The sequence below is a fragment of the Crocodylus siamensis genome, chromosome 1, assembly GCF_052110815.1.
Source record: "Crocodylus siamensis isolate JL-2025a chromosome 1, ASM5211081v1, whole genome shotgun sequence".
In the NCBI taxonomy this organism is placed as follows: Eukaryota; Metazoa; Chordata; order Crocodylia; family Crocodylidae; genus Crocodylus; species Crocodylus siamensis.
The window spans coordinates 6,332,483-6,357,651 of record NC_143395.1 but is presented as its reverse complement, the minus strand read 5'-3'; the positions used below and the strand labels follow the sequence as shown (position 1 = coordinate 6,357,651).

The 25,169-nt window shown below is 41.4% G+C and overlaps 1 protein-coding gene across 1 annotated transcript; it reads right to left on the bottom strand.

Moving 5' to 3' along the window:
* Positions 1–317: 317 nt before the first annotated feature.
* LOC149872522 (serotriflin-like) lies at positions 318–21,311 on the bottom strand. The gene is made up of 8 exons (XM_090030734.1): positions 21,213–21,311; positions 15,248–15,316; positions 9,891–10,013; positions 9,256–9,343; positions 8,282–8,427; positions 5,750–5,844; positions 4,597–4,685; positions 318–2,183 (listed from the first exon to the last, which is right to left on the bottom strand). Exons 2-8 carry the CDS (start codon positions 15,305–15,307, stop codon positions 2,056–2,058), a joined length of 729 nt encoding a protein of 242 aa, XP_089886860.1. The 5' UTR covers positions 15,308–15,316; positions 21,213–21,311; the 3' UTR covers positions 318–2,055.
* Positions 21,312–25,169: the final 3,858 nt, after the last annotated feature.

Genomic DNA, 25,169 nt, shown 5'->3' with positions numbered 1-25,169 from the left:
GGAGGGAATTGGAAGGATACAAAGTGTGTGCCTGACTTAATTTGAAAATAAGGAAAGAAGGCTACATTCATTTCTCATGAAATTTTTGTCACTTTAAATAATATGGGGTATCTTTTTCTATCAGAGACATGTCCCCTTTTCAAAATATATCTAAATTGCATGGCCTTTCTGCATTGTTTTCCAGGATATCGGTCAAGTGCTTGCTTGCAGCACTGAAGCTAGCAAGACAAAGAACTCTTATAAGGACTTACACACTGTGGAAGCTGGAGAGGAGATATGTTAAGTATATCACTATGAAAGAAAGCCAATGCAAACTGTTTAGCATTGAAAATATAGTTTAATCAGTAAAACAGACATGGGAAATATTTGAAAAGTAATTCAGACAATAGCTCACCATTTCTTATTAAAACAATTATCCTCATTTAGGCCCTGTTCCATGATTCTTATGTTCTTTAGTACTAGTTAGCAACATAAATAGGTTCACTGAGCCCTCTTCTCCAACATTATTTTTTCCTTTTACCGAGAGCCAGATTTTTTCATTCTTTCTCACGATCAGGAGGTTCCTCACCCATGAATAAATCCATTGATTTCAATGGGTCACATTCTGTTGCCTTAGCTCACTGTGAAGACACTGATGCTATTTGCAGAATAAGGTAACACTGGATGTGAGAAAAAAAGGGGCAGGCTTTATTTCTAAGTAGTGCTGGTGGGAACAGCTCTGCTACTTTTATTCCCACTGGGCGCATCTACATGTGCAGTTAATGGGATTGAATAAAATGTGGGGCAAATAGCTCCACAGTAAGCTACTCCTGGGTGCAGCATGGCCTGAGGTCTGGGGGGCAGCCACAGGCTGGCAGGGAAGCACAAGGGTCAGGCCTGAGTGGTCGGTGGCTGCATCGGGGCAGAGCAGCTGACTGGGCCACGAAGCTCCTGCAATTGCCAAGCCATATGGCTAAGGAATAGAAATGAGTGTGGCCCCCTGCTAGCTGGGCTGATAGTAATTTACTCCCAGGTCAGTGCCTACACATGTGTTGCTGCATAGTAGATAACTCCTCAGTATTTACAAGTACTACCCTGCTATGGAATTTATTAGGTTCCTGTGGCCTAATCGCACTGCACATGTACATGCAAGATGTTTACGGCAGAGCTAATTAGGCAACTGCAAAAAATGTCAAATGTAGATGCACCCACTAAGTTGACCCTTATGGCTTGGATTTGTCTTATGGCATCTCTTTGGGACTATTTGGACATATCTACATTTATGCTAGCTTAAATATACTGTGTACTGAATTATTGTGCAGTGCGCAGGAATAGGCTGGCATCTACACGGGCAGGCGTTCAAGTGCATTAACGCTGTGTGTGGACTGACTTGGGACTAAAGTTAGTTGTCAGACTAACTAAGCAAGCCCACACAGTGTTACTGCACAGTAAGACCTCGCAGTAACTAACAGGGCATAAATTTGATACCTGCATGACACAGGTATCAAATGTATGCCCAAGTCAGCATAAGTCACAATATTTACTGCCCAGTATTAGCATGCATGTGTAGATGGGTGCCTGCACCGTGCAGTTAATTTGGGTACTTCACAGTAAATGTGAATGTGTAGAAGAAGCTTTTGGGCAGAAATATGATTTTCAATGTGAATGAAGATGGTGGTACCTCAGCTACTGAAATCAATGGGATTACTAGGATGAACAAGACCTAGCCAAATATATCTTTGCAGGACAGTCCTTTATATAGCATTTTAAATGGTATTTTGCCGAAGATGATGTTGAAATTGATAGAAAATCCCAGTCACCAAATGTTATAAAAGCCTAGCGTGTACCATGCCCAATTTCAGCCAAGGAACAACTATATGCTACATTTTTTCAAGAAAGAAATGTAATCAAGGCAGAATATGTAAGTGAAAGCCTCTATCCTTGGCCTTTACTCATATGAGTTACCCCCTAAAAACCAGAAAGGCTGCATTCATAAAAGCTGGTAGATGGACTTCAGCTTTGTAAAAATCACTGTTGTCAGCAGATTAATTATCTTAAATGCATGAATCAAACTGGTTATTTGATTTCAGTGGTGCATTGGCAGGAAGCATAACAGTTGTTCTTCACTATATCCTCGTCGCATCCATATGACTCTGCCAGCTTGGGACAATTTACGTACATATCGTCATACTTGCAAGGATTGGCTAAAAATGACATAAAATTTAAGTTAGACATTATTAAGAGAAAAAAAATCTCAAACTATTTTCTTTTATGCAAGTTTCCCTGAATGATTTTATTCTTCCCTATAGTGTTCAAAAAGTCTAATTGCACTCAGAAGTATTATTCAGTCAGTCCACAAGCTGTTGCCACTAGAAGTGAAAGACCCTCCTTCCCCTATTAAATGAAGGCAATTGCAACATGGGAAAGTCAGATTCTGAGGCAAGGATTATTGGAATGACTCAAGACTGCAGTGTTGTCCTTTTATTTCCTATTACACTCTTCAGTGCAAGGATAAACCAGCCATATTTACCAATCTAATTTATTCTGTTGACAGGATCATTATATTAGATTAGATAGACACTTGGCTAGGATGGTTTAGTCAGGGATGATCCTGCCTTGAACAAGGGGTTGGACTACATGACCTTGTGATGTCCTTTTTAGCCTTACTTCCCTATAATCCTATAACCTACCTGGTGATTCTAAACCATGAAAGGGAGGAAGGTGGCATGGGGGAGTTGGTGTGCTTCTTTTACATTTTTGCCCACCCTTGCACCCTCTCATGTAGAGCAAGGGGCAAAACTCACCCCTGTGGGCAGGGTCACACTGTACATGGCTTGTGGCACATGAAATCCATCACTGATCTTAGGCGACTTTACTGGGGACTGGGTTTGTACTGCCCCTCTACACTTAACTGAAATTTATAGTCTCGGAGTTCAGTGGCTTGTTGTGAATGTAGACCAGTGTTCCCACCTTTTTAGACTCAGGATATCCCTTGGAAAATGTCGTTTCTTAGCTTTCTTGATTATGGAAAAAATAATAGAGTAATTATTTTTTCCTCTACCAAGAGCTAAGACAGATCACAATAGGTCAGAATGTTTTTAACACTACAGATCCCTATTTGAAATCTCTGGGTTTATTGTGTGAATCATAGATTCATAGATGCTAGGGTTGGAAGGGACCTCAACAGATTTCATAGACATAGACATTTCATGGACATTAGGGCTGGAAGGGACCTTGGAAGATCATTGAGTCCAGCCCCCTCCTTGTTACCCCAAGAGGTGCCCTGGTGAACAGAGCATCTCCGATTCCTTGCTGCGTCCCCTGATGAATTCGTAGACAGCCACAAGGTCATCTCTTCTCCTTCTCTTGCAGAGGCTGAAGAGGTCCCAGTCCCTTGGTCTCTCCACATAGGGCTTATCCTGTCAGCCCCTGACCATATGAGTGGCTTCCTGTGGACCCTCTCGAGTCCATCAACATCTTTCTTGAAGCACAGCGTCCAAAACTGGACTCAGTACTCCAACTGTGGTCTGACTAATGCCGCACAGAGGGGAAGTATCACCTCTTTGGATCTATTTGTCATGTCATGTAGATGCTTGCACACCTAACAGTGCAGCATGCTGCAGCACCCTTAACAGGATCTCACAGCACCCTTGGATGCAGCAGCAGTGTGGAGGGGCTTAAGGGAGAACTGGGCAATGGCTGCACTTGATTTCCCTGTTTCTCTCTCTTTCTGCATGTTGAAAGGATGTTATAAAACCTTCACTGCTCCTCAGATACAATTCCTATGGGAGCTCCTAACTTCCTTAGTAGATCTAAACCCACAGTCTTCCCCTTTATGCTTTTGGAAAATACTTTAAGACAATACATTATAAGCACATGTTTTTAAATACACTATATAACCATTAGTTGAGGAGTATAAGCAGCTTTGGTTGCTATTGGAAGTCTGCAAAAATCTACCATGTAGGACAATGGAAAAGAAGTTCATGATGGTTTCTAAGGAAGACAGAAAGCATCGTGAACTTCTTGGATACAATCCTAGGGAAGGGATGCAAACATGCCATTAGTTTCACTGATGCCAGTGAATCTACTTGCAGGAGAGTTTGCCATCATAAGTGCATTTTCCATAGATTGAGAACCAGCCTTTCTATGAACTGAAGGGCTCGTATCCATAACGAAGAGATACATAAAGTGTCCATGGAACATGTGAGCTGAATTAATAACTTCATTGCACACTTGTGAGAGGAGATGAAGTGGAAGATGCCTTGCATGCTCATCCCATAGATTTTGCCTTTGTAGTTCACTTTAACATTTTCACAAACTCATACCTCCTTTCTTTGCCCATCGAATGCTCCATTGATTTAAATGGGACTATTCCTGCTATTTGTCTACGACTTAGCACACTGGTCCATCATGTAACTTCTAACATCATGCAAATAAGAAATCACAACGATAAGGATATGAGATCCTACATGTCATGTGCAATGAGCTCACAGCCTGGCCTTTTGCATCTGCTTTTGGAGTTGACAATTTCAAAACACCCTCCATTCATGGGAATTAAACACTGTGCTAGTAAGCAGTGACTTTTCCACTTTGAGATGTTGAACTTTCAAAACTTACTGCATAGTCCATTATCACAGGCGTTAGGACAGTCTCCACATGGTGGTCCTGATTTGTAAGGTGTGTTAATAAATGGTTTAACGTTCCCTCTGAAACGGTAAAATTAAACAGAACAAAATATAAAATCACTATTTATTTACACCCGCTCTCTTTCGTTTGCATGCACTCTAGCTATACACATCAAGCGTCTCCTCTGAAATATCATAATGTGAGTATCTGAGGTAAGAAAAGGCATGTGTCCACACCTGAGGTTTGCTTTGAATGAACCATTGCCTTTATTGCTGACTGTAGATGACAAACTCTATCTCATGCGTGTACTTTGGTGGTTTCCTGTAAAGAAACCTCAAATACTGGCTTGGAACAACTGCTTCAGAGGAAGGTCCGGGGAAAACTGTCCTCTGAGAAAACTTACTCCAAACCTTCATTTATAAGAAGTGAGCTTACTCCTCAGAGCAACTACCCTGTCCGTTATCAAATAAGCAGAATGAGTGTGTGGATTTATACGTAAAGCAAACCTGATGTGAATTTACTGACATGTTAATGGTTTTCTTAGATTTAAAGGTACTGGTTAGAAAAAACATGAGCTGCATGGTTCAGTCAGAGAGAGTTCTGCCTTGAGCAGGGCGTTGGACTAAATCCATACTTCTCAACCATTTTAGAGCCAAATTACCTCTTTATGCACTCAAGGCATCCCTAGTGAGCTTTGGAGGCACCCCTCAGAAAATGCCAGCTCTTAGGTTTTCACTTGCTTTTTTTTTTTTTTACTATGAAACTATAATAGAAAGCCCACAGCAGGGCAGAATGTTTTTGATGCTACGGAGTTTGATTTGAAATCTCTGAGTTTATCCTGTGAATTATGTTTGCACATCTATCAGTGCTAACATTGCCTGGCACCCCATAGCACCTTTGAAAGGTGTCAAGGCTGTGGCACCCTAGTCATGAATCAATGGGCTAGATGATTTATCACAGTCCTATGCAATCCTATTTTTTTATTATTCTATGATTCTACATGTATTTCCACATAATATTGCATAATTGCCCCTCTAACTATAATTTCTCTTAGAAGTCATTATTTAAAAAATCTTGGGTCAAACTGTTACATGAAAGCACTAAGGCAAGCCAGCCATCAATTAAATCCATAGATAATACATACACAGGGCAGTAGTGACAAACGTAAAAATACTTGAATTCACTCTGAGGACAGAAAGCTACTGCACATCCAATCTGGTAAGACTTATACCAAACCACCTGGATATAAAGAAACAAGTGGATGATTAAATGCAATAGGGGCTTATAATTATAAAAAACCACATATTTTTAAAAGGTTTAATAGGAAGCCAAGTAATGGCCATGGATTTTTTATTATTATGAAACATAGGAAAATGTGTTACAACAAGCAGGAAAGCAGCCAGAAAAATGATATGCTATTATACATCCCATTTTGCAGAGGTAACAGAAATGAATCTCAAAAAGCAAAACAGATTCTATATCGGGGCAGGCAATTATTTCCGGCAGAGGGTCGCTTACTGAGTTTTGACAAGCCATCAAGGGCCACGTGACAGGCAGCCGGGGCAGATAAATATTTACTTTCTAAATTTTTTAAGGCCAGATAAAATGACCTGGAGAGCCGCATCCAGGCCATGGGCTGCATTTTGCTCTTCCCTGTTCTATATCATGTGGATATTTTAAATCAACCCTGGATGTTTTCTTCCAAAAATGTGCTCCAGTTTGAACGCAAGCTGTTGAAAAAGATACAAGAATCACAAATTAAAATGTTATCTCCTGTGAAGATGGTCAGAATAAATGTTCAAAATGGTCCATGTGTCCCATGAAATACTAATTCGGAAGCCAGCTTATAGAACTTCCTCTCTCCCAGTGTTTGTAAGACTCCCATTTGCATAATACTTGACCTCTGAAGCACTAAAAAGGGAAATAACAACGTTTCTTTCTCACTTTGTTCCTTCCTATGCTATATAACTGTTAACTCTGAGATACTGGAAGTTATGTTGAGCAAGTGTGGCATGATATTTGACCTTTCTTAGATATTTTAATGCCGCTATTTTGAATGTTTTCATCTTTAGATCTCTGTTCTGGAATGCTGCTCCTCTCTCCTCAGTGTTTGTTCCTTTTAAAGAAAAAGTGGTCGGTATTTCCCTTAAATCTAATAGTTATTTAAAGACAGGTACAAGTTGTTCTTATAGGTACCTAAATGAGACATGCACAGAATCTGAGCATTTAAGTAACAGAAAACAAAACTGTAGGTACCTTCATTTGGGCCTGAACATTTCCCTAAGTGCTTAGACTTCTGAGCATGCTCAGGAGTGGTCCAGGCCCAACTTCTGTATAAGCTCTGCTGTGATCCAAAGAGGTGACTGAAGTCTGGCAACTTCCCTAATCTTTTAGGTGTCCAGAGACCAGGTCTAATGCACAAGTAGCTCTACCTGCACAGAACTCACGAGGACTCCCTTGCTCTAATGGGAATGCTCTAACTACTAGGCATAAGAATCATAGGATCCTATGGTACAATGAAAGCACACCTGGAAGGGACCTCACATGGTCATCTAGCCCTGCCCTTCCTCAAGGCAGGATCCATCCTAGCCAATTATCTGTCCAACCTAATCTTGAAAACTTCCAAGGATAGAGAGTGCCTCATAGTCTGAAAGCTCTTCATAATCTCCAACCAAAATTTTCCTTGTTGAACCTTGAGGCCGTTGCTCCTAGTCCTGTATCCTATTTCCATAGAGAAAAGTTCATCTCTATCCTCTCTGTAATTGCCTTTTGCAGGCTATTATCAAATTCCACTTCAGTCGTCTTCTTTTCTCTAGACTAAGTAACTCTAATTTTTTCAGCTTCTCCTCATAAATCTTGTCTCCCAGGTCTCTAATTATTTTTGGTTCTCTACACTGGACTCTTTCCAAACTGCCTATGTCCTTATTGAAGTGTGAGGCCCAAAACTAGACACAGTACACCAGCTAAAGGTTCACCAGTGCTGAATAGAGAGGAAGAATCATTTCCCTTGATTTGCAAATCTTTCTGGTTCTTCTCTATGGCTTTATGATGCTTGTATTCTTATATGCCCTGTTGCTCAATTTCCAACTCCTGTACAGCTTAGTGGTTAGGGAAGTATCTGAAGATGTGGGAAAGACGGGTAAGGATTCTCTCAGGTTAAACAAGGTTTAGTACCCAGATTTCCTATCTCCTTGACCAGTGCTTTAACTCTTAGGTTATTGTGAAAAAATGTGGGCACAATTATCATGCTTGTTTGAGAAAGAACATCTGTGGACGTTATGTACTGAACTTGTTCCTGCTGCCGGGGTATGTCAGATACCTCCCCTCTGAGTGATCTGGACTTTGAGGTGACAGGAGTGACTAATATACAGCGTGGAGTCAAGCACCTAAGCTCCAGGGATTGACAAGAATTCAGATATGTCTCTATGCCTAAGTTTTCTAAGCCTAAGTTTTCTAAGGTGCTTAATTTTTAGATGTTGTAGCACCTAAGTAGAAGAATCAATGACAATGATGAGCTCAAGCCCTTAGTGACATTTTTAGTGGCCCCGTAGGCCAGACAGAATGGCCTGGCAGGTCACATCTGGCCCGCGGGTCATATTTTGCCCACCGCTGCCTTAGTGACTTTGTACAGCTGTATCAGTAAAGATCAGGGTGTAATAAGTTGTATGTCTCTTACCTGAGTATAATGGCCAATCACTGCTCCTGGTCTTGTTGGCCCACTGCCATACTTAAAGTCTTTATTTTCATCATACCAGGCCTGAATGACATCTGACCATGCATTTGGGGCAGTTGACATGTAGAGATTTTCGCCACAGACTGTAACTGAAAATGAAGGGGAAACCATTCAAAAACCCTGGAGAAAATGGCTTGTGAAAATGCAAGGAACATAGTTTTGACAAGAACCTTTGTTCAGAGAGACCAGCCCCACAACATAGATATGCTCCATGACATTGTATCCTGGATCACTGTCCATTCTGTTTGGAAGAGTTTTATAGTCACCCCAGGAAATCTGGTTCTTCCATAAACTGAACCCAGATTTCAGGTATGTGTTCATTCACCCTGGTCTTCCTTATGAAAAATATGAGAAATATAGGTCTTCTTGCAGAGATTCTTTGATCGGGACTAATTTCTATGAAAGTGAAAAAGGCCTAACTTTCCCTTCTAGTATTTTTTAATATTACATTATACATTTTACATTCACATTATACATTTTAATATTACAATATTAATATTAATATTAATATTTTTTAATACGCCGGTTGGGGAGGAGGGCAAAGAAGGGGGTGGGGGAGAAATGGAAGTAGGAGTAAAGACTTTTAAAACATTTCTTTCCCCATTTTTTTCCCCAAAAGTTGAAAAATTTGGACCAGCTTTATTATAGAAAAAAATTTAACAATATTCCATGAACATGTCTTTGTAGTTGTTTGTGATTGTTTAATGCTGAAGTTCTATTTGATTAAAAGAAGCCTAACTAAATATTGTGAAGTCTTACAACACACTATATGAGTCCATTATACTCCAGCAGTCTAGTCTGTTTTTTCAGTAAGATACTATTACCCACTAAATATGGAAGGGGTTATGCTGTTTGAAAATTGTTCATGTCAGTACCTGAACAATTCATTATTTATTTATATAAATACTTGTACTTACCAGTTGTTCTATTACTTTGAGGACTATGAGCTAAAGTACACAGATCTGCCCAATGCTTAGCATTTGCTCGCGCTGCATCACTCCATTCCTTAATGAAATGAAAAATATTAGCCATTCAGTTGCTTACTACTAGAAATATATAGTGAAGAATATACAGCACAATCTACACTTGGAAACCACGCATCCAGACTTTAAAAAAGCCTCTTGAAAGCTCTTGCATTTAAAGTAAGTACAGTCAGTCAAAAAGCCTGAGGCTGAGTCAATTCAATCTTCACAGGTAAGTCTAAATTGCATAGATTGAACTGACAAGCAGAGGGTCTGGGACAGAAGTTCAATAAACATATTTAACCTAAATTAGTTATATCTGATACTACATCTTCAACCAGTTTGGGCTATTCTGAAAGTGATTTATGTATAGTGAACTTCTGTTGTGTTACAGATTTGAGCTGATTTCTGATCACTTATATCTTTTTATGTGTAACTTCTGTCCCTGGCCTTAGAGGGTTCCTTTCATTTGAAATGATTCTCACTGAGAATTCTCTACGACAGGGAAATAGTAGGACATTGCAGGTCTGCTAATATCACTGACAGGGTCTGTATTTTTTTTACAAATTGCACTGCAAAATGTATCTTACCATCCTCAGCATGTTGGCAGCAGTGGGGGTCACTTGTGTCCGGAGGGTGTTGTGTTTGACCACAATTACATTTTGCTGATCTATCTTGTCAGTTGCCAGATCATTATAACCTTTCGCAGGTTCCTAAATTGAAAGAAATCATTCCTCTTATTATTCTTATTGTTATTCTTATTGTTGTTATTGTTGTTATTATTACTGTTGTTGTTGTTATTGTTTATGTTATTGTTTGATGGTAGGATTCTGAAATATTTTATATGGGAACTTAGGAAATGATCCTTATATGTGTGGCTTTATAAACGTAATTTATGAAAGGTCAGACTTATTTTTATGAGATTCTGTCTGCATATGTTTCTGTATATTATTAGTGTCACTGTTGCTATTGTTGCTTATAGCCATTAGGGACTTATTCCACCAGATCTTGGAAAGACTACTACACTGAATTTACTTTCCTTGCAATCTTTACTGCTATTGTTATCAACGTACTTTAGCATCCCAGTCACGGACAAGCATCTCTTTGCACCAGGATATTCACAAACACAAAACAAAAGCTAGTGCTGTGTGCTGAATGCCACTTTTAAGCCTCTGTTTAGAAAACTTTATTGAATTTTTTACCCTTTTTGGAAATTCTTGCTCTGAATTATGAATAACTTCTTTCAGTTCTCTGAAAATAAAGGCAAAAAAAAAAGGGGAGGGGTCGGCATGTTGGAGGTAAAGTCAAAACATTTTTCAATATAATTCCTTGTTTGCACACATTCTGCTCATCTAAGACAGTTGTTATCACACTTTTTGCACTTGAGGTACTCCTCACTGGATTCGAATCACACCTCCATAACATTTCTGAATTGAGTGCCACCCCATTTCAAAAGTGAATTTATACACCACAGTGCTTACTTCCTGTGTAGATGAAATGACAGGCATATGTGCGTGACACTTTAAAGCTGGATAAATGATTTTGCACCGCTTTAATGATCTTTTCATGTGGTTGCACATGTTGGTGGCATATTGTGCAGTAATTCCGACTGCTGTAGCAAATTTGGCGGCCTATTGTGCCTTAAATGAGATGTCAGGAAATACTAATTTGCATGGGTTTATTATTTAATTTCCCTGCTTTGCTTAAAAACTCAGAAGAGTTTTCGTTTGCTGACCTACAGCCAGCGAAGCACCGGGCTCCATGCAGCTCAGGGGCTTTGCAGGAAGCCTATGCAGACTGCCTGGCAGCAGCCCAGGAAGGCAGGTTCTGCCCAAGAAAAAAAAGTTGCGATTTTTTCCCCCCCCCCCCCGAAGCCTGCCTACCTGCCTGACCTGTGTGGGGGCCCAGTACTTCTTCCCTTGGCTGCGGTGCCCCACAGACCACCTGAGCTGGGTGCCTGTGGGTGGGTGCCACCTGGGTGGGAGGCTACCACTGCCACGGAGGGAAGCACCAGCCCCACCCCCCGAATAGCCCAGGGACCGCTCAGCCTGCCAGCAGCTCGCCTTCCTCTCCCCACCACCAGAGAAGCAGGTAAGCACACGGGTATGAGGACAACATAGTTCACTTGGCCCTAAATTAAAGTGGTGTTTTTAAAAGCCCACCGCTTCAATATAGGGCCCCCGTTTCATCTACACATGCCCTTGGTCACCTCTCTGTAGATAGGTACTAATGGAATTTTGTGTTCATTGGTTTTGGTGTTTATTGTCAAGAGGGAAGATGTTGTAATAGAAGTTATACTTCAGAGATAGTCCCTTACCTAGGAGACTACAGGAATTGGGAATTAGGAAACCTTAGTTAGTTGGAGAGAGACAAAGGGTCTGCAGTGGTTGACTACTGATTCTCAAAAAAAGGGTTATTGTATACTCCTTCTCATTCGTTGTATGCCTACATTTATTGAACCTGGTGATCACTACACCTCCTACATCACCTGTATAAATTCCTTGCAGTTTTAAGGAAGTCAATAGGGAGGAAATGCAGCGACATCCTACGTAATGTAAGTACAGTCTAGTTTCTCTGTTTAAAATAAATGAGTTATTTATATTGATTTTATTGGTCTTGTGTGTAGTGATGATCAGGTTCATTATTCACAGACATACAGGAATAATTTTTTTTTATTGTGGAGCAGTAAGTGAGCCTCTGCAGTCTCCTTTTTCTCATTTATTTCCTGTAAGTAATTCATCATCTCCCATCTCTTGTCAGCTAGGAATTACCTCTAAATTGTAGCTTTTATGACTACATTAGGAAGCTCTAGTGAGAAAGCATGATAATATAGGAAGTGTCTTAATAGACCAGACTCAAGGTCTACCTAGTCCAGGATCCACTTTCTACCAGTGACTGGCAACAGCTGCTTCACAAGACTTATCCTGACACACTGATATTTAATCTCCCTGCAAAATTTGTGGTTGTTGAATCCAACAATATTGAAAATTCTTGATAAATCAAGAAAAAGCTGGTTTACTACCTAGTTCTTGCTGTGCTTAAGATTCATACTTTCAAAATAGTTCCTTAGCAAACAGCTTTAAATAAATCCAATATATTTTTGCAATAACCATTTAATTATAGGAGCCATATTTTTAAGCCCGCTGCAGCCATCCCTCCCTCCTTCTTTCTTCCTGAAAATAAAACCTTGGCTATGTAAGTAAATTTTATTAAATAGTATTATATTATTGGCATAATTAAATGACATGTCAGGAAATACTAATTTGCATGGGTTTATTATTTAATTTCCCTGCTTTTCTTAAAAATAGATATATATTCTGGATGTACCAGTATTTACATTCCAGGTGGGAGTGGTAGTCAAGTTGATTTTTTTTTAAAAGTAGGGTTTTGTTCCAGTTGGACTGAAAAAAATGTACGTAGTTGTGTGTTTTAGCTGATTAAGTCTTTTGAAAGATATAATTTGGGTATTTAAAGACATGCTTTGTTTTTATTTTGAACTTTTTAAGGCTTGTTAGAAAAAAAATTATATTAGAGAAAATTTGAAAATTAGAAGTCTTTTTGAAAGGAAAAATTGAAATATTTCATTTTTATTTTTTAGCTTGCAGTGTTTTATCATGATTATTATTATGTGTAAACAATTTTAGAATTGACATGAATTATGAAAAAGTTTCACTTTCACTAAATCTGTATTTTTATCCGCCTCCCAAAATATTGATGTGAACAATTGCATCCAGCTGTAGTCAGAAACTTTATTTTTCATAGTTTCATAGTTTCATAGTTTCTAGGGTCGGAAGGGACCTGAGTAGATCATCTAGTCCGACCCCCTGCCATGGCAGGAAAGAGTACTGGGGTCAAATGACCCCAGCAAGGTGTACATCTAGCCTTCTCTTAAAACCCCCCAGGGTAGGGGCCAGCACCACTTCTCTTGGAAGTTGATTCCAGACCCTAGCTGCCCTCACCGTGAAGTCGCGCCTCCTGATATCTAACCTAAACCTGCCCTCTGCCAGCTTGTGACCGTTATCCCTGGTCACTCCTGGGAGTGCTCGGGGGAACAGTGACTTCCCCAATGCCTGCTGGTCCCCCCTGACTAGTTTATAACAAACAGGCCACAAGATCCCCCCTCAGCCTTCTCTTGTGGAGGCTGAACAGGTTCAGGTCCCGTAGCCTGTCGTCATAGGGCCTGCCCTGCTGCCCTCTGATCATGCGAGTGGCCTCCTCTGGACCCTCTCCATGCTGTCCACATCCCTCTTGAAGTGTGGTGCCCAGAACTGGACGCAGTACTCCAGCTGCGGTCTGACCAGTGCCACATAGAGGGGGAGGATCACCTCCTTGGACCTGCTTGAGATGCATCTGTGGGTGCATGACAAGGTGCGGTTGGCTTTCCTGACTGCCTCCCCACACTGCCAGCCCACGTTCATCTTGGAGTCAATGATGACTCCAAGATCCTTTTCTGCCTCCGTGCTGACAAGAGGGGAGTTCCCCAACCTGTAGGTATGGTGCCAGTTGTTCCTCCCGAGGTGCATCACCTTGCACTTGTCTGTGTTGAATCCCATCCTATTCACATCTGCCCACCCTTGTAATCTGTCTAGGTCCAATTGTAGCCTGTTGCTTCCTTCAAGTGTGCCCACATACCCCCACATCTTAGTGTCATCAGGAAATTTGAACAGGGTGCTTTTTACCCCCATGTCCAAGTCGCTGATGAAGATGTTGAACAGTGCGGGCCCGAGGACCAAGCTCTGTGGGACCTCACTGTCCACGTCCTTCCAGGTTGAGAAGGACCCATCCACTACCACCCTCTGGGTGCGGCCCACCAGCCAGTTGGCGACCCATCTGACTGTGTGGGTGTCGACACCACAGTCCCCCAGTTTCTAATGAGAAGGGGGTGAGAGACAGTGTCAAAAGCTTTCTAGAAGTCCAGGAAGACTATGTCCACTGCTACCCCTGCATCTAATGATCTGGTGATTTGATCGTAAAAGGCCACCAGGTTGGTCTTCCTTTTACGTTTGCTACTGTGCCTTGTGAAGTTTCATAACATAGTTATTTTGTATATTAATACAAACACAATGTCTATATTCAGACTTCACTGCGTCCTTAACTTCTCCAAAAAGTCAGTTTTACCTGTGCATTGAACAGAACACTTGGCCCCTAGTTTTCTATTTCTTTATCCTGATCTTTGCTTTTTACATGATGAAAACTGAGTGGAACATGTGAACAACACATAACCATTCTGATGGCATAGACTTATCTGTGGCCTGACTTAACTGGCACCAAAATATTAAGACCATCATTAAACTCAGGTGGAAAATTTAGTCTCTATTTTTATTATACAAAATATAGGGTTAAAACCACAATAACACTGAAAACCAGCTTACTATATTAGGCTGCTCGCAGATGTTAAAAATTATTTTAATGAATTCTTGGAAATATATAGAACTTAATTAAAGCTTGGGTCACCAATATCCATGAATCTTGGTCATTTTCCTTTTTTATTATTATTTAAGTCTAAATAAATGAAAGGCTACATTTTCATGGGTAAGGTTTCCAAGCAGAAAAACACAGGAGATGCTTGGAGAAGATACAACATTTAATGACAGTTATGTGAAAAACCTCACTGACCCACCTGAGCTGAATACATTTGGTGTCACTTTTTCAGCCAGAAATCTTTCTACCAAAAATTCAGGTTTGGTGAGTTCGAAACCAAGTTAATTCACGCCAGGTCTGCCGATTTGTTTGTAACAACAACAACAAACCCAAACAATTGCAATGTTTTGGTTGCACATTCTTGAGAAAAATAATTTATATTACAAATGACTTTTAGTTTGAAATAACTTTCGGATCTCATTTAAGTTTAGTATTACACTTCAAATTACTCACTCTGAAAGAAAATGTTTTGTCTTGGGTTACGCATTCTTTGTCTAAATCTAGGTACACAGAATGAGGGTCCTACCTGTCCAGAAGATTGCTGCAGCACAGCTATAAGGCACAGGAACGTAGCAAGCAGCAGCATCTCTGAAAACTGAAGAGCAATGTTTTAGTTATCTATTATTGGTAGCTTTGATTTAGTTCAACATGTATTATAACAAAGGTATATTTCCATGATTTTTTTCCAAGCAGCTAGTTAGAAAGTATCCCCTTTTTTTTCTTTTGCTACTACAAACAGTGTCTCATGGTTCTTCTCTGTATATGGCTTGACATTACTATATTTTTTTATTTAGGCCAGGGTTAAACACGTTGGCCTTGATGTACTCTGGATACCAGTTTCTCTTTACACAGGAAGTCCTCTAGAGGATGCTCCCTGGAAGGAAAACGGTTATCATTAATGCTGCCATCTTGTCTTGCAGCTTTCATTATGAGATGCTAATTATAGTTTTTTTCTTATTCATAAAAACTTTCTGATGAAGAAAACTTATGAAAACATTAACTGAACTGGGACAGCCAATTTGCCTTTGCCAACCCCTGCTTCCAGGCCACTTATTGGACTGCACTTGCCCATTACATCCATCCCAGCATGGAGGGAAATTTGAAGTCATAACTGCCTACCCAGCAGACTTTCTGCTGATGATTCCAGGCTTCTGTGTTACAGCCAGTACAAAATTAGTTTGAATTTTGCCCTTAGGGTTTGTTCAGTTTATAACCGAAAGAAGAGAAGTGGCAATTTGTATGTAAGGGGAAATTAAGAATTATGGCCAGTCAGAGATAATAGATAAAATCATGAGCAAGAAGTTGTGCATAACCTCCCAGAAGCAGGCTTAGGAGGGAAGATTCTCACTTTCTGTGCCTCCCCTCTAAAGAGTATTACATTTGTTGGTGGCCAAGACTAGTGGTGCTCAATCTTTTGGGCCTGTGGGACAAGTGAGTGGCATGGAGGGCAGTCTATAGGCTGGATCAGGCCATAGGCATCAGAATCAGGCCCTGTGCTGCCTCTGATGGCTCTCCATACTGGGATCAGGCCCTACACTGCTTCTTCCTGGCTTCACAAGTGTGGATAGGGTCCCATGTGGGTTCAGCTGGCTCCGGGAGACCAGATTTGGGTCCCACAGCAACCCTGCCTGGCCCTGCAAATCTGGATTGGACCAGTACTGCCTCTGCCCAGCCCTGTGCACCTGGTTTGGGCCTGCATCACAGCTGGCTGGCCCTGTGCATCCCACTCTGGCCCTGCAAAGTTTTGGTCTGGCTTTGCCGGCTGAGATCAGGCTCTGCAACATCCTGCTCACCCAGATCAGCCCCACACCACCCTTCGCACTTGATCAAGCATGCAGTGCCATACTACCCAGTCCACAGGGCTCTTCCCAGTTACAAAATATTAGTGATGGGGAAGTATTGTCTGTGTTAATTTCTGCTTCCCTACTGACAACTTTGCAGACTCTTGGAAGGAGTCCAACCAAAGGAGGACCATCCAAACAGAGAGACAAGTAGAAATAGCCAAGAGGAAATGCTAAGCAGAGTTTGAAGGAGAAGAGTTGGAAGGAGAAGACCTGGGTTTTGGCTTCTGCTTCAAGAGATTTCTATTTTTATCCAGTGACTCTCTCTTATAAAATGCATAAGCAATCCTGGTAGCAAGGCTGGAACCCTTTCAGGGGCAAATACTCATCCCTGGTCTATAGGGTCATACCCTCCCTCACGTATTTCTTTCTAGCCCCACCACTCTTGAATTCTTGCCTGTGCAGAAGCCCAATCTGCAACAGGAGGTGTGTAGGAACCCACCAGACTGAGCAGGGGAGGCGGGGGGGACAGTTCCTACATAGCTTAATGGCTGTGGAATCCTAGGTACCTACTCTTCTGGGAGCTAGGAAAATGTGAATTACAATGCTCTCAAGCTGAAGAGGACTAGATCCTGGGCCATAATGCTATACATGATGCACAATTATGTAAAAGATGGCCTGATGCATCTTTGAGCTGGACTCAGTGCTGTCAGTGGAAGTTAGGTGCACTTGGAGCACATCTAAAAGACTATATCTCTCTGGAGAATCAGGTGCGTCCCAGAACCAACCGGAATCTTAACAGAACCAAGATGAAACTTCAGTACCTGAGAGATCAACTCAGATTGGTTCTGAGCAGCAACTGAAAGTATCTAGGCAAGTTTGCTATCATAAATGGAGTCACCAAATGAACTTAGATTTGTAGTCGAGGACTTAAACTGCCTAGTATGACCCTTGTTTTAGGAATTACCCAGCCTAAATTCTAGGTGTCTGATACTGGAAAGCAATTCAGTATGACTCAGGCAACTAGGCTTCATGTACAATTAATACAAAAGTCTTAAGGTGCTTACACAAGTTAGATTTTTTTTTGTGATCTGGCCCCTTAAAGCACTCTACAGCCTTGCTGTAACACATATGCATGGCTGCAGAACATTTTTTAAAGTGGATGGTTGTGCAAAAAACTAAGCCACCTAAAAAGAGGTGTTAAATAAAGGCACACTGCTTCAGAGTGCCTTAGGGAACTTGTGTTCCCTAGGGTTAATATTTCACACATTGGGTTGGGCTGATGTTGGAGGAGAGGAAAGGAGCAGGAGGTAGGAACTCTGAGATACTGGTTGGGGTTTGCTGCCTTGCTGGAGCTGGACAGGGAGGAGTAGAACAGAGGTCCTTGTGGGGAGCTGAGCTGGGCCCATGAGGAGGGGCAGATCCATTCCACCCCTACCCACTTCCAAATCAGACCGGACAAAGCAGATAGAGGGAAGTGAGCAGCACTGAGTAGGACGGAGGTGAGAGTGTGGCTGGGTAGAGCGGCAGTGCAGGCAGGCTCAACCCACCACCACTCCAACCTAACAACCAAACATCTGTTGGGTGTGGGTGGTAGTGCTCTAACACATGACACTTTATGTAAAGCGCCATGAGTTAGAGCAAGGGCTTGAATGCCTCTCTGTACCCTTAGAATTGACTAACAGTCACTTAGGTTTAGAGATCTAAATGACCCACCACTCCCACCAGTCTGTGCATGTTACATTACAGAATCATTTGTTGGAATGCTGAAATAACATTGGCAGCAGAGCTCAGAACCCCCCTCTCCTAGGAGGCACTATAAACACTGAAGCATGCTTTTTCTTGTTTGTTCTTTTCCTGGCCGAGCAATTCCCACATTTTTTGGCTGCGTAGTGGCCCAGTTTTAACAGGAAGTATGGAGAGTGTTCTCAGCTTGCCTGTCCTGTAGCCTGGTAGCTATAAGGAGTGTGTGAAATGGGCCCTATTCGATTTGGATTTGGATTCAACTCAAATCACGGACAGCAATCTGATTCATTAATTTGGATCACTGTCCCTGATTCGATTCGGCCGAATCCAGATCTGAAGATTTGATGCTGATTTGGAGAGTTCAGCAATTGGACATAATTCAGTGATTCAGAATTCAGTGATTTGGACATAAACGCTACTTTAAAGTTTTTTCTACATACCTCGAGGTACCAGGCATGACTTGTGAATGCTGCGATGCTGGAGCTGATGGAGCCCTAGCATTGCAGCATTCACAAGCTATGCCTAGTACCTTGAGGTATGGGCCGAATCTTTGCCAAATCAAATCAGGGACTGAAGCTTTGCACAGCCCTAGTAGCTATGGCATTGCTCTGGAAAGTAAGACGTGTAAGTTCATATCTTTCCAGAGGGAGGTGTGGGTAATGCTTCTCCTGATTTTGAGTTGAACTGAATGCTGCTGATTTGTGTCTGTGGTGGCTTTTTTCCACTTATCATTTCAAGGCCTTTGGTGTCTGGATTTATATTCAGTTCTTGGAGCAATGCAAGGGGCTAAATATATGCTTTTCTGTTTGTTTTTTTTAATCTGTGGAAGGCCCAGGACTTAGTATATTAGGATCCTCTCATCTTGCCATGGTGGCTTGCACCAGTTTATAGATTTTGGCTATCAATATCTGGTTTAACTGCCTTGGACACATACCTGGGCTGGAATTCAGTTCTGTTGGCAATTATTAGCTTAGGTTTATGTTTGATTTTGAAAGACAGGAGGAGAGTGCTCATTTTAATTTATTCCTAGGTAAATAGAGTTTGCTGACATTTACTTATTATGCATCGGTGACTCTGTATAGCTACCCACTAAGAAGGAGTTTACGTAAGTCATTTGCAAAGAGATCAGGTTGACTGGCAAGAGAGGAGAAGAAGAGACTACACTTTTGCTGCTGGTGAAGCAGGATCCATGCTCCTTACAACATTGTATATACCTCACTGAACGCAACTGGCAATTTCCAACGCCCAACTGGTGCTGCGTGCATTAGAATTGGCTAAAGATTAGGTCTATTCTGTGTTATTCCTGCCTGTTCTACTCTTAGAGTACATAAAATGCTTCCTGCCAGTTAATGTACAAGGTAGGTCTTTGAACTCTTAAGAAATTTGACAACTCAGTGAATGGTTTAGCCCTCTATTTTTTTTTCAAAGTAAGACCCAAAAGTCTTTTGCAGAGAAAGAATTCAGACACAGTTAAGTTCATGCAGTATAGCTAGCAGTTGTGTCTTTTGCCGGGTGCATGGCAGACTATGAACTATATAATCAACTGGTGAATGAACTATGCATTACAATGAACGACGTATTCAGCTGGTTTGAACTGGTGAAGCTCCACTACAGTCAATACAGCTACATATACTACCTAAGTATTTGGTCCACTGTTCTCAAATATATAAATGTTCCTTAGCCCAATTCTGATCTCTAGAAACACATTGTTTCCAGGTAATGCACACTAATGGGTTTGTACTACTTACCATAAACTTACTACTCACTCATTTTTTTACTAAGAGCCTTCTTACACAGTAATTTTGGGCAGCTCCTGGAGCTCTTAACCCCTGGACTGTCCACACAATAACACCTTAAAGTGCTTTTAAGCACTCATTATGAGCTCAGCGTTACGCCACTCCAGGGAAGGATTATCTCTGATCTGTACCACCCAGCGCCTGTTCCATGAAGTTGTAGCCACTTCCAACAGATGTGCCACCCTGCTGATGCTCTCCAGTATCTCAGGATCTCTCACACCCCCACCCCAGAGCAGGGATAGTAGCCTGCCCTGGCTCGTCAGCCTTCTAGTGCAAACTCACAACTCCAGCTCCTAGTCCTGCCCCTGCTCACCAGGCTTCTAGTGGTAAGTCACAGCTGTACAGGAGGGGTACAGCAGACACCATTTCTACACTAAGGGTGTGTCTGCTCCAGAACTCAAGCTAGCACTAACTCCCATCAACATTTGTGCAGCTCACAGCCTAACGTGTAACAAGGCCCTACAGTTTTCTTTCTCTTTCCAGATGTAATGACTCTCTTTATATTATAGCTTAAGAAGTACTTAGTGACTTTAAACATGATTTTCCCCATGCAGTTTGAACTGGGAAATTAACTGGGTTTTCTGGTAAGTTTTAAGCTGCCCACAGATATATCAAGCAGTCATGCATTCGCGTTTTGTTGAAAGAAACATTTAAATTGTAAAGTGCAGAGCAACATGTGCAGCTGTCCTAGCGGCAGCAATGAGCTCTTTTCACATGCTCCTGACTTTTGCATCCAAAACAAATTATTTGGCAAGGAACATGTGAAAACAGCCTGAACTTTTTAAAATTTTACACAGCTCATTTATGAAAATCATAGAGCTGAGAAAGCTTGCTTAAGGGGGTGACAGTATTAATTCTGAAATATTCTAAGGAAAATTTATCGTGCATTTTGTTTATGTTTTATGAGAGCTGCAAAGTCATCTCTGGGTTCCCAATGCTGGTTGGCGAGGTTGCATGATTGTTAGATGCTTACACCTACTGGGAATTTAAATTGCGATATGTACCTTATTTCTTTCCATGTCTGTGTGCTGTTTCACTATGTGAGCTCCATTCCATAAATACCATCAGGACAGTATATTTTAGTAATTGTCCTGCTAGTTCAATAAATAGCAGATTCCCAAATAAGTCACTGTATGTAAAGAAACAAATTAATGCATATAATCATTACCTTTGATTTTCTGGAATGCAGGAGATATCTTCTGTGTCTTTCAGATGCTTGTGGATGTGAATAGGTTTCTTAACTGGAGCATGATATATAGCTCACCTGCTTCCTGGTTTGACAGAGTGATTCAATGTCACAACCAGGTATTATCACATTCTGATCGTGACTGGCTAGATTGCTTGGTTTGTTATGAATTCTTCCAAAATTCGGTTGGTTGTTTGTGTTGAAAGTGTACTTCCTGCTATTGCATATCTTGGCAGAGATAAGATACCTTTTCCATGAAAATTAATCTGTACTGTTGTGTTTTGTTTTCTTTTGCAAATGTATTGTTCATTACAAGCTAATTTCCCACCCAATAAGAACCATATGAACTCAAGTCACAAAGCCTTCTTCCACATAACTGAAAAATGAAATTACCCAGAAGGCTTAATTGCTCTTATCTTGATTGGCAACAGGACAAATCAGTTTAAACAGTCAGCAGAGGGGGCCGTTGTTGATTTTGGGTTTTTTTGCCATAACCACAGTAGCATAACTAGGAGTCTCTCTGTCTTTTCCTTGGAAAGGTTATATACTTGAATTTGCTGGTCACTGTATGGTCTCTTCAGAGGATGATCATGCATCCCACTTTTGCTGGGAAAGTCACATTTAAACACCTCTCCAGGTGTCCCATTGGTCTGGTCAAATGACGGTTCTGTCCTATTTTTAGTGGTTAGCCCAGGACGTGTTTAAAATGGGACTGCTGCAGCAAAATGGGGACTGTTTCCCCACCCTGAGTTCGGTTTTCTGGCATGCTTACTTGATACTGGACCTCAGATCCAGCTCTGTGTATGTGCACGCGCGCATGTATGCGCGCACGCGTGTGTGTGTGTGTGGGGGGGGGATATGGAGAGAGGGGAAAGACAATGGTGTGTTTGAAATCAGAGAAATATGGTCACCCTATCACTTCACATCACTTGTCTAGGGTAAACCCCAAAGCAGAGTAAAGGGGCCTTGATAGAAATGAAACGGGGGCGATTGTGGAGCAAAAACAAGGTAGGGTAGAATTTAGGTTCCTAACTAGGTACCTAGATGGGAATTAAGGGGACTTGAGTTTCTTAGGCGCAGATTTATGGTGCCCATTTATAGTTCTGCTGTGCACTGTCATTCCTAACATTTTTACATGTGATCCCACAAATGGAATTAAAAGCAACTGAGTCCTGGTTGTCCATACATTGCATGGAGACACGTAAAAGCTTTTTGATCAGTGTTCACAGCAGCTTGTCAGCACATTAAAGCAGGAGACACACTGGCTGCCCAGCAGGGAGTATAGAAACCTCTGGGGGTTTGGGGAGGGTGGACTCCTTCTCCTCTTCTGCTGTCAGGCAGTATTTGTCCAACCCTGGGTTAGATATTTCTGTACCATGGGATTCTTCATGGGAAACCATGGGATTTATTGCCTAAATCCACATCTTTATTGAGTCAGAGGAGGAAGAAGAGGGTCTGCCCATTATTAACATTGCTTATACTTTTTGCATGGAATAGTTATTGAATACAGCATTGGGACCAGAACAGAAGTCTGACTCCATCCTGGACCAGGTGACTTATGCACTTATCCACAGAAGAAAACTCCATACTCTAGACTGGGAGTTAAAGGAGCCGACTTGATTGAGGAGTGTGAGCACCTGAAACATCCCTGTGTTTAATGCTTCCTACTGACTACCTCTAGTTAGCTTCCTGCTCACCACCCTCAGTCCCTGAATATCCCATTGGAAGTCCCTAGCTTTCCATGTTGGTACCTAATGTGGGGTACCCAGACCTGTTTTTTATCTTTCTCCTGGGACTGGTAATTATTCTGGGGCATTACAGTGCCTAAATTGCAAATTTTGAAGGGATCAACCTGGATGTTGCCTTAATAATACTTTTCTTTTAAATGAATATTTTACTGAAATTTAAAAAAAAGAGCTTACAAGAACACAATGATATGTGCTTTGTGTGTGATGGAGTATAGCTTTAAATAGCATTGCTAGCTGAGGGGGTAGGGAATTTTCCTGCGAAACAGTTGTTTTGTCATAACATTTCCATTTGTCAGAAATGGGAAGTCTAATAGATGTGGGTTTTAATGGATTTCTCCCAGTCCTTGCTTTTAGTTCCTGCGGACTCAGTGGTGGAAGAAGGCAGAGCAAGGAGTTTTGCTGAGCTCCAGGAATGTGGTTCTGGAGTAAATCCATTGTCTATTGTAGACCTGGGGTGGACTCTGATATCAATTATACATTCATTTCTCCTCAGATTATTTCAGGCTCGTGCATCAGCAGCTGCAATCGGGCTGTGTAGATGAGGCAGATACTTTCAGCTTAACGTTTTTGTCATGGAAATCCATCCGGATGTGAGGACTCTGTCTAAACTTATGTAGGTCTTAACTGATGGCATATTCCTGTTTGGTTTCTCTTGCCAATCTCCTTGGCCGCCAACATGATTGCGTTCATAATTTTGATCAGATGTTCATGAAATGACTTTACTAAATTCTGGTCCCAGAGGTTTTTGTTTTTTTTCTTTTTGTGAGGAATTGTATTCTCCTGGCATTTCTTATTACCTCGTTTAGGATTTCCAGGCTTTCTTGGAATTTTAATACTTTTGCAAATGTTGATACCTCCACTGGTGACATCAGTAAACTCCTTAGTTCTGCAACATTTGCTTTCATGAAAGAAAATATCTTTGTATTGGTGTGTCTTGTGAATTAAGTTACGGGCATGTTGGCTTCAAATAGCTTGCTATCCCCATTATCAGAATTCAGTATTAGACTTAAGTTTTCAGTCATTTCATTCCTAATAATTACAAGCCAGCCTAAAAAAAATATAGCTAAACGTATAGAATATAGGAGGTTATAATGAACTCATGTGTATAATTGTTCTAGCATAAACATTGTACCTTGTCTTCCTTTGTATTGCTATGTTGAATCCCATTTTTTCCTCAGTGCATCAGACAAAGTTATTAGCTTCCTTGTTCAAGTCCCCTGATCTTTTCTCCATGGCCATAGAGTACAGGACTAGGAACCATAGCTTCAAGCCACAGTAGAAGCAATTGAGGTTGGATGTTAGGAAGAACTTTATTCTCATTTTGACTATGAGAGTAGCCAAACATTGGAACAGGCTACATAGAGAAACCATGGTATCTCCATTGCTGGAAGTTTTCAAGAGTAGGTTAGACAGGTGCTTGACTGGGATAGTTTAGTTGGGGGTGATCCTGGTTTGAGCAGGTGGCTGCACTAGATGACCTAGTGAGGTCTCTTCCAGTTCTACTTTCCTATGATCCCATCATACTATGATCCTGGGGTCTGTGGTTCCTCCTCGACTACAGATAAAAGACACCAGCTGCGAACGACCCAACAGCAATGGGACAGCAGCTGGGTATTCCTGGTGCACCTCTTTCTCAACAGCTTGGCAGCAACATCTTTATGCCATAACAAAGTGTGTGTTCAAAAGAAGGGTCTGGATACTCTTGGTATAAGACTATACTACAAAGGATCATGGCTGGCAGTTTACAGCCCAAACTATACTTCACATTTCATTGCCCTGCAGTAATACGAATGCCATAAGGTGTCAGTGTTGTATTTCCCTCTGCCCAGAACAAAGCCTGCACGCTGCTGTAGAGATCAATACTGAACACAGAGATGGTCCAGTGAGGAAATGTTCTCCCTTTAAAGCCGAGGGAAGCTTTCTGGCAACACTTGCCCCTGCTGTTTCAGACAAGGAGATGCATTCTTACTGCACATTCCAGAGGCCCACAATGACTTTACTTATTCAAGGAGGACATTATGTTATTCTTCATTAACCTGTAACAAAGTTGTGGGCTTTTTCTGCCTATCATTAGGATCTGTCTGTAAGAGAAAAAAAATCTAGAGTCAAGTTGGCTCTACATCAAAGGCTGGATGGAGATTATGCCAGTCCTGAGATGCCAAAGTATATTAATGATCCCTAGCGATACTCC

Bases quoted from the DNA above. Each gene is read 5' to 3' on its own strand.
- LOC149872522 (XM_090030734.1), bottom strand. From the start codon at position 15,307: ATGCTGCTGCTTGCTACGTTCCTGTGCCTTATAGCTGTGCTGCAGCAA. The intron at 10,014-15,247 runs GTAGGACCCTCA...CTTTCAATTTAG, and splicing joins TGCAGCAATCTTCTGGACAG to GAACCTGCGAAAGGTTATAA. The intron at 9,344-9,890 runs GTAAGATACATT...CATTTCATTAAG, and splicing joins CTGCCAACATGCTGAGGATG to GAATGGAGTGATGCAGCGCG.